At 40.7% G+C, this 18712-nt stretch overlaps 1 protein-coding gene across 11 annotated transcripts in view; it reads right to left on the minus strand.

Annotated features, from left to right (window-relative positions):
* ABLIM2 (actin binding LIM protein family member 2) overlaps positions 1-18712 on the minus strand; it is a 210111-nt gene that overhangs the window by 64377 nt on the left and 127022 nt on the right. For all 11 annotated transcript variants that reach the window (XM_045017868.1, XM_045017867.1, XM_045017869.1 and 8 more), the window contains exons 7-9: positions 9375-9462; positions 6540-6598; positions 744-821 (exon numbers count right to left, since the gene is read on the minus strand). In XM_045017868.1, the coding sequence (XP_044873803.1) occupies positions 744-821; positions 6540-6598; positions 9375-9462 (225 nt within the window). The remainder of the gene's footprint in view (positions 1-743; positions 822-6539; positions 6599-9374; positions 9463-18712) is intronic.

Raw genomic sequence — 18712 nt, forward strand, 5'->3', positions numbered from 1 at the left:
AGAGTAACACCCACCAGGGGCTGGAAAAATTAAGCAATAAAAGCTTTTTCAACAGTTATTTAATAATTTTAAATACTCATTATGGCTACTCTCTCAGTTGGAACCTCTGGTTCTTTATATCTTTAGGATGACATGTTCACACCTGAGACCCTTCCAACTGCATTATTAGTATGAGGTCCCGAATCTGTTCCCATTGAACTCAGAGGCAAATCTCTCACTGACTTCACTGACAGCAGAAGCAGGTCCTAATTTCTTTCAGGTTAGAAAGAGTGTGATTCTGCAAATGCAACATGTGTATGGCAGAGGAGCGCTTGCTTGCAATTAATTCCAGAATCAGGACCTACGTTTGTAACAATCTCACCATGTCAAAATTAGATCTGCTAAATCAGTAGTTTTAAAATCTAAATTTGTAATCTGCTTTGAGACTGCTATTTACTTGAACTTTTCTTTCCTTTGTAGATACTTTGCATGTTTGGAACAATCTAAATCTAAGTGGTAATCTAAGACCTAAAAATATACAGCAAAGGAAAAGAATAAAACTGCCAATATCCTGTTATTTTTAACTATGGTCTTCAAACAATTTAATGGGAGAATGTCAATTCTGATTTGCAAGAATCAACAAATAAAGAGGTTTTGATGATTTCAACTTTCTGTGCAATAACAGAATATGTTAAACAACAGTTAACAGTAAAAAGTGGTACACCTTTATTTCTGCCTCGTAGCATGTAGAAGGGGATACTTACATAGATCACCCGGCTTGGGGAACCTGATGTACTTGAAGCAGGAATGGAAATAACACTCTCAGAGGAAGTTCTAGTTTCCTAAGACAGAAAACAAAAAGCAAAAGGAAATTTATCGGTGGCTTCCTAAGAAAGAAAGCGTGTAAGCCAGGGGCAGGCAACCTATGGCACGTGTGCCGAAGGCGGCACGCAAGCTGATTTTCAGTGGCACTCACACTGCCCGGGTCCTGGCCACCAGTCCGGGGGGCTCTGCATTTTAATTTAATTTTAAATGAAGCTTCTTAAACATTTTAAAAACCTTATTTACTTTACATACAACAATAGTTTAGTTATATATTATAGACTTAGAGAAAGAGACCTTCTAAAAATGTTAAAATGCATGACTGGCACGCGAAACCTTAAATCAGAGTGAATAAATGAAGACTCGGCACACCACTTTTGAAAGGTTGCCGACCCCTGGTGTAAACAGTCTTTCATTTAAGCTCAGTTTTGCCACTGAAAAAGAGATTGCTATGTTCTACTCTAGCTAAAACTAACATATACATCAAAGAGGACTAGTCAATCATCCAAATAATTAATTTTTGTGCTGGTCAGTAAGTTATCGCATTATACCATTTACCTTCCCCCCACCAGAATGAACTCCAGTGGTGTGATCCTGGGCTACCAGAATGGTCCCGGAGGGCTGATAATGCTGGTGCAGATACAGCAGCTTTGAGGCTGGGATCACATGGGTGTATGAGAGCAGAATTTGGGTCCCTATGTGTATGTTATCAAATTTTTATATTTGTTTTTTACAATGTCTCATGGTGCTGGGTAATTAATCGGCAGCCAGCAAACAGCACCTAGAGCACTGCAAATAAAGCAGACAGATTGCAAAAAAGACTCAGGCCCAGATGCTCTAGAGTATTTAGATTTCTAACTTCTATTGAAATTAATGAGGGTTGAGTGCCTAACCACCTTCAAGGATCTGGGCCCCTGTCTCTTTTGCTCTCTTATTTTGAGTACAACAGATTAATATTCATGTCAATCTTAGTATGGCATGTATTACCTGTTGTTTTTTTTGAAACTAGTTATTGCATTTAGAATGTCATCTAAGTCATGACAAAATTCACTGCAATGTTTTTGGTAGTTTCCTTTATTATGAAAAGTAACATCAATTATAAACAAAAAAAGGGCTGTGTCACAAGAACAACAAGAAATGAATGTTCTTGACAGTTGTTATTCAAATCGAAACCAACTTGTGAGATCCACATGTTTAAATGATGAAATAATGAAAATAACAATTATTCCCTACATTATCCTTCAGGCATGTACATTAGCTCCTCATAAAATATTTTCTGCTTGTATGGAGAAACCTGTGCTTGATTGCAAGTGGATTATTAGTAGTATTAAGCTGTCAGATCTAGTTATTGTCCTCGCTATCCTGTTCATTACTGATAGTAGCTTCTACCTTCTAGGTACAACCACAGAATGGATCTAATTTCACAGTTGTCTGTAGGAGACACCCAGTATAGTTGTCTTCAAAAAGGCCCTGACTAAATAATTTAGAATTTGATTAAGAATTTTACAATAAATTTTTGACCTCTAACATGACACTACCTTACCGAACAGAAAAAACTTGAAGGCTCTATATAATGTATCTCTACAAAAACAGTGAAACATTCCTATTGTCATTGTTAATATTGCATTTTTGCTGCTTCTATGGTTTGTTTATACATCTTAAGAGCTAGATTGTGAGATCTTTCCTCACACTATGTAGTGCCTCATTCCACAAGTAGTCCCATTACTTTGGGACAACTTGTCGAGTGAGGCATTATTCAGTCTAAGCAATGGGTCACTAAACAAACAGTTATATAAAAAAGAAACACTCGATCTATTTTGGAATATCTGGCTGATCATTGAGATGCTTTAGAGAAGTTTCATCCCCGTTTATTTTTTAAATTTACATTGAAAACCCTGTCTCACCAGGACATCAGCACAAGTGTGTGCGACACTGGGTATTTCCATTGCATGGCTAAAAAGATTCTAAAATCAGGTATGTAAGCAGACTATTATTAGATGATGTTTGGAGACACAGAAGACCCTTGTCATAACTATAAAGGGAAGGGTAACAGCCCTCCTGTGTACAATACTATAAAATCCCTCATGGCCAGAGACACCAAAATCCTTTTACCTGTAAAGGGTTAAGAAGCTCAGGTAACCTGGCTGACACCTGACCCAAAGGACCCAAAAGGGGACAAGATACTTTCAAATCTTGGGGGGGGGGAAGGCTTTTGTTTGTGCTCTTTGTTTTGGGGTTGTTCGCTCTTGGGACTCAGGGGGACCAGACATCAATCCATGCTCTCCAAATCTTTCTGAACAAGTCTCTCATATGTCAAACTTGCAAGTAACAGCTAGGCAAGGTGTGTTAGTTTTATCTTTGTTTCCTCAACTTGTAAATGTTCCTTTTGCTAAAGGGTTTACCTCTGTTTGCTGTAACTTTGAACCTAAGGCTAGGGGGGTTCCTCTGGGCTCTTTGAATCTGATTACCCTGTAAAGTTATTTTCCATCCTGATTTTACAGATATGATTTTTACCTTTCTTTCTTTAATTAAAAGCCTTCTTTTTAAGAACCTGATTGATTTTTCCATGTTTTAAGATCCAAGGGGGGTTGGATCTGGACTCACCAGGAACTGGTGAGGGGAAAGGAGGGGGAATGGTTAATTTCTCCTTGTTTTAAGATCCAAGGGTTTTGATCGGTGTTCACCAGGAACTTGGTGGAGAAGTCTCTCAAGGCTACCCAGGGAAGGGTTATAGTACATGGGAGGGAAATATTCTTGGGGGGAGGTAGACAGAATTTCCCAAATGACTCATAAATAATTTGGGTGGTGGCAGCAAAACCAGATCTAAGCTGGTAGTTAAGCTTAGAGGTTCTCATGCAGGTCCCCACATCTGTGCCCTAGAGTTCAGCGTGGGGAAGGAACCTTGACAACCCTATAATAGTGGCAGTACAGTTCTGTATTTGAAAGTTTCTCAACGGCCTCCTCTTACCACAACTGCCCTTAGGTTTTTGCTTAAGCTCCAGTACTGCAGAATTTAAAGTTCAGTTAAGCATGCAACAGGTGCCTGATCCAAATTCCTCTGAGGTCAACTGGACAGACTCTGATTGACTTCAGTGAGCTTTGAATGAAGCCCCAGTCTGTGTGCACATAGGCAAATCTGCTTGTTTTAGTGACTAAATTAAGAGCACAACAAATTAGGCTGAATATATGTAATAAAACTCAACTAGGCACCTTCTTTTGCAGGCAACCTCTGGCTCCTCATTTTGAGGAACGATCCCGGTAGATTTCCTTCCAGTGCTGTTAATTCTACTTGCTGCTTCAGTCACTCCTGTCACCTACTCTTTATCTGATACTGTGCTCTCCCATCTCCATTTTCCCTCTCTCTGATCAATATCTGCTCACACCGGCTCCCCTTGCTCTCTGCATTGTCCATTACTTCTCTTGCAACCTCTTCTCTATCAAGCTCTGATTTGTCACTTTTAGCCTCCACTTCTCTCCCCCAAAACTCACTCCTCTCAGTCGATGCTATTATAACCTTTTACTTTCCGCTCCTCTCTACGCTTGACTTTTTTTGGTCCCTTCTTCCAGCATTCTGCCCACTCGCCTACCCACCAGCCTTCAACCCCGCCCCGCCTGTGATGACTCTTATCCTTCCTCTTCCTTATTTGCAATTTTTCTTTTTCTTCTGGCTCCTTCCCGTCTGGTTGAAAGCTTGTTCTTATATCTCTTAGATGATAAAAGTATCCCTCAGCTCCACCTGTTTCTCTCCAACCTTTCCCCTTCCACTCCTTCATCTCTAAAGCCGTGAAGCATGCGTCCACCCACTCTTTCTTCAGATGCATCTGAAGAAGAGTTTTTTTACCCATGAAAGCTTATGCCCAAATAAATCTGTCAGTCTTTAAGGTGCCACCAGACTCCTCATTGTTTTTATGGATACAGACTAACACGGCTACCGCTCTGATATTACTCTTTCTGCCTTCTTTGCATACATTTGTCATGCTCAGTACATAGAAAATAACCATTCTTTTAAAACTATCACCCTGATGCTCTCCTTCATTTACTAGAATGTCAATCAATTGCCACATCCCACACAGTCACCTTCACAAGCTGTGCTAACGATCCACCACTACCCTTTATAAAATTCCATCCTTCTCTTTTGTTTCTCTTACATAAAAAGGCGCTGGTAAATTAAAACAAAAAAGTAAATGAGAGATAATTAGTGCTGAACAGCTTTTTGGTCAGGTTCCGTATTTCTTACTGAAGCAAAACTCCCCCTGACTTTTATAAGGTTTACGCATAGAAAGCCTCTTTCACTCTGCTCAAGATTAGGGGCACTTGCATAGCACTTGAAAGATGTCTGGCTAATGTGTCAGTCTTTAAACAATGTCCCAAGAGGGTGTTTTCTGTGCCTTAGGGGGAAGCCCAGCTAGCACCAGGCCAGCACAACAATGTCTACTGTCCTTCTTTTAAAGAGGAAAAAATAGTTAACTACATAGGAACATGTGACTGGAATGACATCCTGTGTAAGCGAGTCCAGTTCCCTGCTATCACAGGTGCCCCCATCATATAATCCTGTTCCTAAATTTATCCATCTCTACATTTTCAAAATGTTGCATGGAGTTTTAGCCCAGCAACTTCTATTAATGAATCGAGAGTAAAATGCTGTGCAAGTCTGAAAATGTAGGCTATCCTGTTATGCTGAATCAATAGCACTTATACCAACTAAAATATTCGGTTGTCAAAAAAGGTCATTTGGAAATATTTTTTCTTTTGTTTTCTATCCTGAAATACCACTTGCTATTGACTGAAATTTATGAGGCAAAAGGTTAATTGGCTACTTTACATTTTAAACACTCATTTGAGTTCAGAGCTCTCAAAAAATGATGGATCAGAGCAATCATTTATCCCTCCTAAATACATGGGACCGTGACCTTTTAGGATGAAGCCGAAAATAATGTTTTTCAAAGCTGTACTTCAGTCAGAGATGTAATTGCTAACACACCAGATATGTAAGCATCTCCTTTCATAGTTGCTGCCCTGAATTCTGTCCTGTCCTGTCCCATGCATTTGGCGTATAACTTTTCTCATGCCAAATCAAAGTTCTTTCAAACAAGACCACCACTTGATGCATCTAGAGAAAACAATCCAAAAGACCCCACATTTGGCCTCACTCCATTAAGCAAGACGGTAGTGTCTCAGTCCCACTAGTTGAGACAGACCATACCCCTAATTATTGATTAATTTTTCATTTTCCAGAGTCAGCTCATCCATCAACCGTCCTTGTAATTATTAAGATTCCCAGAACTCCTCCTTCTTTCCACTACACACACACAGAGAGAAATCATCCCCTTTCTACCACACAAATCATCTTAGTTAGTATTTATTTAATATCGGAGGTTAAATTAGGTTGAGTAAGTATGGCAGCTCTAAAAATAGCAAAAAAAATGGTGCTACAAAGAGATTTTTAGAAAAGGAAAATATAGCGGATTCCAATGATGTTTTATATATAGCCATCTAGCCAATGCACTAATCTTTCATTACATCCTAATCTAAAGACAGAGAGTTTATTCATATACTTCAGGCCAAGAATTTCCTTAAAGGATAGGTTTAATCACTGACTAGCTAAAATACAGACTCCAAATTACTACTGCACCAACTGTATTGTCAGTTAAAGTTACTGTGGTTAACTATCTCAGTGGCCAGTAGAATAGTAAGACAACGTAATAAATTAAAACAGGATTAAAAGAGGCTTCATTTACCTTGCTTTTTTCTTCAGTCTTGGCTGCCTGTCTACAGGCTGGATGCCAAATGGAAGTACCTGAAAATAAAAGCCAGCACTCTGGTGAATTCTGTCCTGTAAAATGCAGCTTTCAGCGTGAAGGGCAGAACACTGATCTCCAGTAATCATAGAAACCGGGGTAAAATCCTGGCCTCACTGAAGTCAGTGAGAGTTTTGCCATTAACTTCAACAGGGCTAGGATTTCACCCATGGTTTCTAAGTCAAAATATGACAACTTTGGGATACTCAGAAATCTTTAAATAGACTTAGCTGTTTTTTTAATTCTTTGAAAACTCGTTAAGCTATAACAACCCCCAACCCATCAAAACAAACAAAAAACTTTATGTCCCTCATTATCTTTGGAATAATGTACATACTTTGGTCTAGATTCTTAGCTGGTGTAAAATGCCATGGTTCTATAGATTTATGCTGATTTACATTAGCTGATAATCCGGCCTGCTATCTTAATTGCTCATTAAATTAACATTCATCTTGCATTCCCTACTTATAAGTGGGACATAAGTTAAATACTACCACATTAAATTAATTCAGGGAGATTGCATAAGGTAGTGATACTCAGACCTCAGTGGTTCAGAGGCCAAATTATCAATCAACATTACCCAAAAGAGCCACAGTAGTGTGAATTCATTATTTCATTTACTATAGTACTATTAATATTTAAACAGTATGATGGGACATATTTAGTGTGTGTATATATATATACATATGTACATATATATATATATATATATATATACACATATAAATATATATATATACACATACACACACACACATTCTCACAGCAAACAAGTTAAATTCGTGCAAGCTGATAACGTGGATTGATTAATAAAATAATAAAACATCCTGATTGGTTAATAATTAAATCACACAGTGTTTTAATATCATGTGTTGCAAAGAGCTGCAGGAGACACATTAAACAGCCACTTGCGGCTCGCAAGCCGCAGTTTGAGTATCACAGATATAAGGCAAAGAGAACAAGAAACAAACATAGAATGAAGCAAGCCTAGAAATATAATACATTAAAATCAGAGGGCTATGGTACAGTAAACATCAGAAAAAAAACAAACACAAAGTAGTCTTACTTTGGAACACATTAGCAATCAAGCTTCAAAGAAGAGCATAGTTCTACCTTCAGAATTTAAATTTAAAAACAATGTCCATGAAGTTAACACAAGAAGCTAGACTGTTATGGTCTTTTTCTTTTAGCTAAATAAGTGTGTGCGCTTTTCTCTGAGCAATAACTAAACTAGCAATATAACATTATCAAAAAGAAAAATGGAAAAGCTTCATCTGCAGAGAACAGGAGAATGGACCATTTGAACCAGAGCAATTTGCTTGATATATACAAAAACAACAAATCACCTATACATCATCAAAAGGGTGCAAATGTTTCAATTAAATGTCAGTATGAGTGAGCTTCCTTAAGGAAATAGACTACAGGCCAAATTCAGTATCTCAAATAAGGATAATACGAAGTGTTGTTGTGTTACTTATGAAGAATCCTCTGTTTTATAAACAGTAGCACAGTAATTGTAAAAAAAAAAACCCAAAAATGTGCAGAGTCCAAGTCAATGATGTTTCCAAGACAGGATAATCTTGTGTCCCTATCACCACATTTGGTCTGGAATATTTCACCTGAATTGGGCTACATTAAATTAATAATTTGGGAACAAGATATCAGGGTTGATTTATATTTATGTTCCAAATACCAACAGGCAGCAATGCTGTTACAATAATGTGACTTTCACAGAGTTTCTAGGCATGAAGATCATTGAAATATTGTTGAGAATGTATTTTTGTGGTATTCCAGATTAATGAAATGGAGCTGGCAAAACTGTTCAGTGCTGTTTCATGAAGGGCGTTTTCAGAGGGAGGGCTGGGTATCTATGGAGGTGAAAATTACAATTTAAATAAGATAAACGTATATGCAACAAAGAGAAAGGGAGAGAGAAAGAGAAAATTAGCACAAAAACTTAAGAGTCAAAAACAAAGAAAAATCTGAAAAGTCAAACATAACATCAGTATGTTCAGAATTTAGAGGTAAGCAGTGTACAAATAACTATACTGAATATATCAGTAACTGCAGAAAATAAGATGGGTCCAAAAGCAAAACTCTGAATTTTGGGAGTGTTTGAATCAGAACTCAGAACAAAAATTAGCAAACATCCATCTTGTAATATCTTTATAATGGATGAAACTGAAACCTTGAATCCAGACACAACTGAACTTCCGAGTGTTTGAAATCTAAATTCAAAATTTGTGGCTTGGGATCATCTCCAAGACTGGTTTTAGCATTGATTTGTTATTGGATTTCACAGATTCCTACTACTGCTGAGCAAACTGGCTTGCCATTAACCAAGGAATCACAACATTCCCTGGCTTCTGTAGTGAGTAAAGCTACGGATCACATTGGCACTCAGTGAACTACTATAATTTGCTCTAAATCAATGTGACAATAGAATAGTGGCATTTGTGATTTTAAATAACGTAACAGCAAATCTTATGTAGGTAGTGTCTAATTTTCTCTGTTTAAAGAATGAACACACAGAATGATTTAAGTGTACTACTGATACTTGCAGGTTATAGAACAGAGCTGGGTAAAAACCATTAATCTTAGGTTAGTACATCAACTTGCTAGTTCCCTCTGCCCATTTAGTTTCTCTTTCTGTGTTGCCAAGAAAGAAAGGCTGTGCCCAGATGCTTATGCTAGAGGCAGCTGTCTTATAAATGCAGGTATTGTTTTAATAAATACATTAAGGATCAATACTAATAATAACTTTTGTTTGTTTACTTTGTAGATACATTTCTTCTCCTTCTGCAAACATCTGACTGCATCTGACACATCGTGCACAAGCTGGGTGATAATGTTTTTCTCCGGCCTGTTGGGGGAAAAAAAAAAAGGTAATTATGGATAATGCTAACTCTAGACAGCACTGCAGCTTATTCAGTGATTACACCTTCAGATGTCATATTAAGTTTTTGAAGAAAATATATTTTTATGTTATTTTCTTTCAAACTGTAGATTGCCACCCCAATGGTGCCACGGGCCCTGCGCCGCTGCTGGAAGCAGCCGGCACCATGTCCCTGCGGCCCCTGGGGAAGGGGAGGGCAGAAGCTCCGTGCACTGCCCTCACCTCCAGGCACCTCCCCTTGCAGCTCCCATTGGCTGGGAACAGGCAGCTGCGGCCAATGGGAGCTTCAGGGTAGATACCTGCAGAGGTGAGCAGTGCGTGGAGCCCTCTGCCCTCCCTCCCACAGGAGCCGCAGGGACATGGTGCCAGCTGCTTCTGGGGGCAGTGCGGTGTGTGGCCAGGGCAGGCAGGGAGCCTGTTTTAGTCCCACTTTATACCGCTGCCACCCCGGAGCTGCTCCAGGTAAGTTGTGTCGGGCCAGAGCCCACACCCTGAACCCTTCCTGCACCCCGCACCCCAACCCCCTCCCACAGTTCCCCCATCTGCTCAGTTAACCTCTTCACAAAAAAGCTAACAGAATGTAACAAACCATTAGGAAAGTGATAGATAATAAGAGAGAAATTATCATAATTCCACTATATAAATCCATGGTCCATCCACATCTTGAATACTATGTGCAGTTCTGGTCACCTCATCTCAAAAAAAGATATCTTAGAACTGGAAAAGGTACAGAGAACAGCAACAAAATGATTCGGGATATGGAACAGCTTACATATGGGGGGATATTAAAAAGACCATGATTATTCAGTTTAGAAAAGAAATGACCAAAGGGGTATACGATAGAGCAGGGGTCTCAAACTCAAATGATCACGAGGACCACATGAGGACTAGTGCATTGGCCCGAGGGCCGCATCACTGACACAGCCCCCTCGCCGTCCCTGGCCCCGCCCCCACTCCACCACTTCCATGAGGCCCCGCCCCTGCCCCATCTCTTCTCCACCTCCTCCCCTGAGCACACAGCTCCCCGCTCCTCCCCCCTCCCTCCTGGAAAGTGCTAAGCACCACCAACAGCTGTTTGGCAGTGGGAAGCACCTGGAGAAAAAAAAAGAAAGAGTAATATAGTAGTATAGTATTAAAATATAGTATGCTATTAAAAGTCAATTTATTAACTTTTTTATTAACTTCTTTAACTGTAATGTGAAAAGTCAGAGCTAATTTTGACAGTCATTTCATTTTTGGCCACTTAGCTGGCAGCGTTTTGCATCAACCAGAGCGTCAATATTAGGTTTGATATCCTGAGACGAAACCAATCTCAGTGTTGCTTTCAAATGTTCATCAGTGCGCCTTGACCTTAACACAGATTTGTTAATCTTCATGGAAGAGAAAAACTATTCATATAAATATGTACTTCCAAATATTGCTATTATCCTTGCGGAAGCAGAGAATAAACATGGGAAATCTTTTCTGTGAAAGAAACCTGTAGAATTATGGATTTCCAACATCTGTATACTTCTGCTTCAAAATCGTGTCACACTGAAGCTCCACTAACTCCATCTGCATTTCCTCTGCAACATAGTCAATTTCAACGCAAATGGTGTGGAAAAAAGTTGAAAATGTGATTCAAGTGCCTTGAAATCTTTAAACCGCACATCAAATTGTTTGTGTAAGTAGAAATGATCTCTTCATATTCTTTCAAAGATTTGGGTTCAACTTTTCCTAAGGAATTCAGAATCGAGAAATGAACCAAATTGCCTGTAGTCAGCTGTTTCCCCCACAAAGTAAGCTTGACTTTGAATGACTTAACACCGTCATACATCTGTGTTATCACCTGTTTTCTACCCTGAAGTTTCAAATTCAGTGCATTCAGGTGATCAGTTACATCTGTTAGAAAAGCAAGGTTGCAGATAAAAGTGGAATCAGAAAGCTGTGGAACCTCCTTGTTTTTCATTTTCATGAAGGAATCAATCTCCTAAGTGCAAAAAAACGCTTCAAAACATTTCCACAACTCAGCCATCTAACTTGAGTGTGATACAGAAGTTCCCCATATTCGCTGTCCATACTTGCTAGAAAAGAAGTGAACTGTCTGTGATTCAGCCCTTGTGCACGTATAAAATTAACAGTTTTAAAAACTACATCCATAACTTCCTTCATTTGTAGACTTTTAATACCAGGGCCGCCCAGAGGATTCCGGGGGCCCGGGGTCTTCGGCGGCGGGGGGGCCCTTCCGTTCCGGGACCCGCCGCCAAAGTGCCCCGAAAACCCACGGCGGGAGCCCCCCGCCGCCGAATTACCGCCGAAGCGGGACCGCCGCCGAAGCGCAGCCCGGTCTTCGGCGGTGATTTGGTGGCGGGGGGGGTCCCCGCCGCAGGCCTTCCGGGCCCTTAGGCGGCGGGTCCCGGAACAGAAGGGGCCCCCCGCCGCCGAAGACCGGGCTGCGCTTCGGCGGCAGTGGCGGGTCCCGCTCCCCCCCGCCCCCGGTCCCGGTCCCGGCCCCGCCCCTGGCGGGTCCCGCTCCTCTCCCCCGCCCCCGCCCCGGCCCCGGCCCCAGCCTCTTACCGAGCGCGTCTCCGGCGGGGCCTGAGCTCCGTCCCGCTCAGAGCCGCGTGGTGAGGGGGCGGGGCTGTGAGCTCCACGCCGAGCGGAGGCAGCTGCCCCGCCCCCTCCCCACGCCGCTCTGAGCGGGGCGGGGCTCAGGCCCCGTTGGAGCTCCCAGCCCCGCCCCCTCACCACGCGTCTCTGAGCGGGGCGGGGCTCAGGGGCCCCGCCGGAGACGCTGAGGCTCCAGGAGAGGGGCAGAGGCGGGAGCCTCCGCTCTTCTCTTGGGGGCCCCTGCGGAGCCCGGGGCCCGGGGCAAATTGCCCCCTTTGCCCCCCCCCTCTGGGCGGCCCTGTTTAATACACAGGGCTTCTTGGTGCAAAATACAATGTATACTGGTGAAGCTAATTCCTGGCATATTGAGGCTGTTCAGTTTGGTCTTCAATAATCCAACCACACCAACGTTTTCAGAGCACACTGATTGCGCACCATCCGTAGCCAAAGATACGAGTTTTGTTCCATGGCAGCGCAGCTTTTTCAATGCACTCTTCCAGTCCTTGAAATATATCAATACCCTTCAGTGGCATTAAGTCTAGCAATTCTTCAGTTATATTCAAATTACAATCCACACCTCTAATGAACACTGCACACTGTGTGGTATCTGATACATCTGTACTCTCATCAAGAGCAATTGAAAATGCTTCGAAGTCTTTTGCCATTTGAATCAATTGTTTTTGCACATTATCAGCTAAATCAGTTATCCTGCAGGCAACTGTACTGGCAGACAAGCTTATGCCTTCAGAAACTTTCTTCCTATCAGGACACAAAATTTCGCTGGCCTTCATAAGACATTATTTTACGAATAAGCCTTCTGTAAAAGGTCGTGATGATTTACCTATCATTTCACAAAACTTGCTCTTACTGAATCTTTGCTAGACTTGTTAATCTCCAAGAAGAAATTTCGTTGCTTGGCAAATGCTGCTTTAAATTGCTGAACTTTTTCCTCTCAGATTTTTCCAGTGAATGCATCATATTTTTCACGGTGCATTGTGTCATAGTGCCGACGCACGTTATACTCATTGGGAACAGCAATAGTTTGCTGTCAAATAAGGCACTGAATTTTATCTTTTACCTCTGTGAAAAAATATAAATTCTCCCATTTGTCTTGAAAAACTCTTTTCTTCCATGAGTGTTCTTTTTTCGACGAAGTCATTTCCAAGCGGTTTTAATAAAATATATACACTCAGTAAAGCCCCACCACTGCACTGGGCTGCACCACCACTCCACTCCTGCTCTGCCTTTTCCAGGGGTGGCAGGTTTGTAGAAACCCGTTCCCAAACATTGGGGAGCAGCGCGTGGGGAGCTTAGCTGCCATATAAAATAACTCTGAGGGGGGTGAGGGGAGTTTGGCGGTGACAGGAAGTAACTGGGGTGCAGGGGGCCACGTGTTTGAGACCCCTGCGATAGAGGTCTATAAAATCATGAGTAGTATGGAAGAAGTGAATAGAGAAATGTTATCACTCTTCATGTAACACAAGAACCAGGGGTCACCCAGTGAAATTAATAGTCAGCAGGGTTAAAACAAACAAAAGACAGTACTTCTTCATACAATGCACAATCAACCTGTGGAACTCCATGCCATCAATGGCTATTAGTCGAGGTGGTCAGGGATGCAACCTCATACTCCGAGTGTCCCTAAACCTCTGATAAGAATTATTGTTATAAGCTGGGGACTCATCAGTTGGAACTAACAGAGGAAAAGAAGGACCTCGGAATATTGGTTGATCACAGGATGACTATGAGCCACCAATGTGATATGGCTGTGAGAAAAGCTAATGCGGTCTTGGAATGCATCAGGCAAGGTATTTCCAGTAGAGATAAGGAGGTGTTAGTACCATTATACAAGGTACTGGTGAGACCTCATCTGGTATACTGTGTGCAGTTCTGGTCTCCCATGTTTTTTAAAAGGATTAATTCAAACTGGAACAGGTACAGAGAAGAGCTACTAGAATGATCCTAGGAATGGAAAACCTGTCTTATGAAAGGAGACTCAAAGAACTTGGTTTGTTTAGCCTAACCAAAAGATGGTTGAGGGGAGATATGTTTGCTCTCTACAAATATATCAGAGGAATAAATACCAGAGCGGGAGAGGAATTCTTTAAGCTCAGTACCAATGTGGACACAAGAACAAATGGCTATAAACTGGCCACCAGGAAGTTTAGACTTGAAATTAGACAAAGGTTTCTAATCATCAGAGGAATGAAGTTCTGGAACAGCCTTCCAAGGGGAGAAGTGGGGGCAAAAGACACATTGGCTTCAAGACTAAGCTCGATAAGCTTATGGAGGGGATGGTATAATGAGATTGGTCTTTGACTATTAGCAGTAAATATGCCCAATGGCTTGTGATGGGATGTACATGGGGTGGGATCCAAGTTACTACAGAGAATTATTTCCTGGGTATCTGGCTGGTGAGTCTTGCCCACGTGCTCAAGGTTTAACTGATCGCCATATTTGGGATCGGGAAGGAATTTTCCTCCAGGGCAGATTGGCAGAGGCCCTGGGAGTTTTTCGCCTTCCTCTGCAGTGTGAGGTACAGGTCACTTGCTGGAAGATTCTCTGCACCTTGAAGTCTTTAAACCATGATTTGAGGACTTCAATGGCTCAGACACAGGTTTGATACTGGAGTGGGTGGGTGAGATTCTGTAGCCTGCGTTGTGCAGGAGGTCAGACTAGATCAGCGGTCGGCAACCTTTCAGAAGTGGTGTGCCGAATCTTCATTTATTCACTCTAATTTAAAGTTTCAAGTGCCAGTTTTTTGAAGGTCTCTTTCTACAAGTCTATAATATGTAACTATTGTTGTATGTAAAGTAAATAAGGTTTTTCAAATCTTTAAGAAGCTTCATTTAAAATTAAATTAAAATGCAGAGCCCCCCGGACTGGTGGGCCAGGATCTGGGCAGTGTGAGGGCAGCTGAAAATCAGCTCGCGTGCCGCCTTCGACATCCGTGCCATAGGTTGCCTACCCCTGGACTAGATGATCATAATGGTCCCTTCTGACCTTAAAGTCTATGATTCTATGACTGACAGAAGCTAGTACTGGACAACAGGGGATGGATCACTCAATTTCCCTCTTCTGTTCATTCCCTTGGAAGCATCTGCACTGGCCACTGTTGGACGACAGGATATTAGGCTAGACGTCCCATTGGTCTGACCCAGTATGGCCATTCTTATGGTCTTATTTGTATAAAATCTTGGCCTCAGTGAAATCAATGTCAAAACTCCCATTGATTTAAGCAGGGCCAGATTTTACCCCCTTTCACCAAATGAACTACTAGCATAAAAAAAGGTGTTGCCATGGACAACATGTAACATTATGCATCAAGTACTGCAGACCTCACTCAGGCAAAACACTACTGGAGTCAAGTCCGAGTTCAGAAGGAGTTTTGTCTGAATTAGGAGTGAGTGCAGGATTTGGCTCTATGTAAAGTGTTTCATATCCTGTTTCCTTGGAAAAGTGTGGTTAAAAACTAATACAATTAGTGTCAAGTATTGTTGCTGTTAAAGTGTTTCTACAGTACTGTATTACAACTCTAAGTTCGTATAGAACTTGGTCTGCAAGTCTTTGTTCTGTGCAGGGATGAACAAACTGTCAGCACCCAGACAACAGTAATTAATCAATGCTAATAATGGCATGCTGTTAGAAATGTAACTGGGACTATGTGGAGGATCTGCCTGATTACTTATGACTGACAAAGTCAAAGGGTTCAGCAAAGGTTTGCACCACAAAGCATAATCTTGGTCCAACAGTTGCCCTCTCACTACGCAATACTGGGGTCTGACTCAAGTTTAAAGAGTCTCTGTTTTTCACTTCGCTAATGTAGGATTTGTTTAACCCATGAAAACCTATTGCCATACAGATGTGCTAAGAAAGAAAACAATCCATTAACTAAATGCTTTGGATCCTTTCAGCTGAGGATTACTTCAACACTGATAATTACTTCACTACTGAAATGTTTGGAAGACTTGTGTCTATAGAAGAGAGTTACTATAACTCTCAGATGCAATAACAGTCCCTAAAAATATGTTTCCTGAAACAAAATGACAATTAAAGCCATAGAATGAATCAGGTGTAAAAGAAGACAATAGCACTGTCAGGTGGTAGGCCTTTTTGTTGAACAATATCACCTGGAGAAAACACTAACATAAGCAGGGTACTGACATTACATGTATCTCTTAACTACTGAACAGATATAAATGTCAATTCTGTCTTTTGATTTCATCTGTGTGGTATCACAATATCTAATAATAGATGTTGAGCTTTTTTTCAGTTCAGATATTTTTATTTCTTTTAATGTTATACTTTTTATAACAAAAACGTATAGAACTTTGTATATACACAAATATACAATAATAAATTGACCGACGGAGGTCTCTAAAGCTGCACTAATGAGACCTTCTATTTCTTTTGTCGTGCTCCATCTTGCAAAATGCTGAGTGACTCCTGTAACCTTATGGAGTGAGGGCACTCGGCACTTAGTATCAGGCCTTTAAGTCTAATATTGCTTGTTTGTGTCCATAGGTATAAGCATAGATGGACACAGAAATTAAATCAGAAAAACCTAAAGTTGGGATTTAAAGGCAAAAAGAGGAGGACCATTTCCCTTGGGAGGTTGGTATTATATGGGCAATGCTAATGCAGAGCAAAATCTCAGTAAATTTGATTGATTTGGTTGAGCTGATACAATTTAAACCCTGGCTAAAAATATCTAGAGGAATTCAATGACTTTCTTCCCCAAAGAACCTGTTTAAATAAGTTCTGAAATGGCAGCACCATTAAACTAGAACTGATTTCCAAAAAATTTAAAGACAACCTAAGTCCATAATTTCAGACCACTTATATGTACAATAACTAAACTCTAACAGCAGCTGTACAAAAAGACCTCTCTTCTCATCATAATTATTAGCAGAGTAGAAAATCAGATCCAAAAGATGACAAAGAGCCTGATTCTTTAACACCTGTGTAACTCCATTATACTTTATAGGGTTTCTGATGAAGTTTGTGGGGTTAAGTGAAACCAAAGCTTTTTGTATATTATTATTTTAAAATACTGACGGTGGGTTTTGGCCTTTATTTTGATCAACATTAAATCCCTCGAATGGAATATGGTAAATGTCCCTTTACTTGAAGTATTTAAATCAAGACTGAATCTCTTTCTAAAAGACAGGCGACAGCTGAGCCTGAAGTTATGGTCTTCGTACAGGAATTACTAGGTGAAATTCTAAGACCCGTGTTTGGCAGTCAGACTTAATGATCTCTTCTGGCCTTTAAAAAAAAATCTATGAATATTTTTCAGTAAGGTGTTACAGATTGTTACCACCCAATTCTCCTAAATTTTCCACCAAACATTATGAAGAGAAGTTAGATTTCTAGAAAGTACTTAAACATTTTATTGTTGAACTGTGTTATGTTAGGACGGGTACTTTTAGTTAGAAGAGTTAAATGTACAATTTTAACCAACCCTTATTCAAGTATGACTTTGCAACTGTACAGCTAATAACCTGCCAATCTGTCTTTATTACCTCTGCAGAAAGGATATAGAAAGTCTGCAGAGAAAGGGAACGTTCTAAACACTCATGGCTCACAGACCACAGTAACAGGCACTTACATTAAAGCTGGTTGAGAAACGGAAAATGCATTCAACAGATATTTTCACAAAACAGTGTCTGTTTTCCAGACCAGATTCACCCTTATTCATGTTGAGTAGAATGTTTTTCTCTATGTAGCCCCACCGAAACAGATGGAAATACTCACTGAATAATGTACTAAAGTGGCTGCAGAATAGTGTCCCAGAACCTGGCCCATGATAACATGTTCAGCAGATATAAGAATCCTTGCAATCATTTATAGAGATATAGGGCCAGATCCTCAGCTGATGTAAGCTGTCATAGCTCCATTTAGTTGGAGCTATGACAAGTTACATTAATCAGGAATCTGCCCCATAATGATTAAAATCACTGTGTATTTTTATGACACATCAAAGTGTACTTGCTGGAGTTGAGGTTTATAGTGTAAATCTATTGCCCTATTGATTAGAGAAAAGGGATAACAAAAATGCACCACCAGTTTCTCCAAGAGCAGCCTCAGGCAGAGGCAGGACTACTTCAAAAAGACTTTGCTCAACAGATGCCACATCTTGAACCAAAGCTGGACTACCAGTTCCAGCAGAACCTGGAAATTTTGTGATCTTAAGACATAAAGGGTGTGTATTATCAGCTTAAGCTGAAAAGATGGCCTTGTCATTTTCCCTTTTTTTTTTTTTTTTTTGGTTTCTAGCACTGATATGAGGGAGTCTAATGTGGCAAACAAATTCCTAACCATATGGCAGTTTGGAAGCTTAGTTTGCCAGACTGTATTTTATAAAATGGGCAACACTGTGACAACAAACACACATGCAATGCGCGTAAGTGACAATTTGTTGTTCCCGTGAATCCCTTATTGTTTTTTTAGCTTGACCCTCTAATATCCTACTCCAGCCACCTGTACATGCAGGAATAAGTGGGACTAGCATTTATTAAGGGGAAATACTCCTAGTCTGAGGGCAATATGCCATGTAGAATGGTAATGTCTCCTCTCAGCAACACAGGCAGCCATAAGCCCATCTAACCTGTCCTTCATTCTTTAC

This window comes from Mauremys mutica, chromosome 5 (assembly GCF_020497125.1).
Source record: "Mauremys mutica isolate MM-2020 ecotype Southern chromosome 5, ASM2049712v1, whole genome shotgun sequence".
NCBI classification, from domain to species: domain Eukaryota; kingdom Metazoa; phylum Chordata; order Testudines; family Geoemydidae; genus Mauremys; species Mauremys mutica.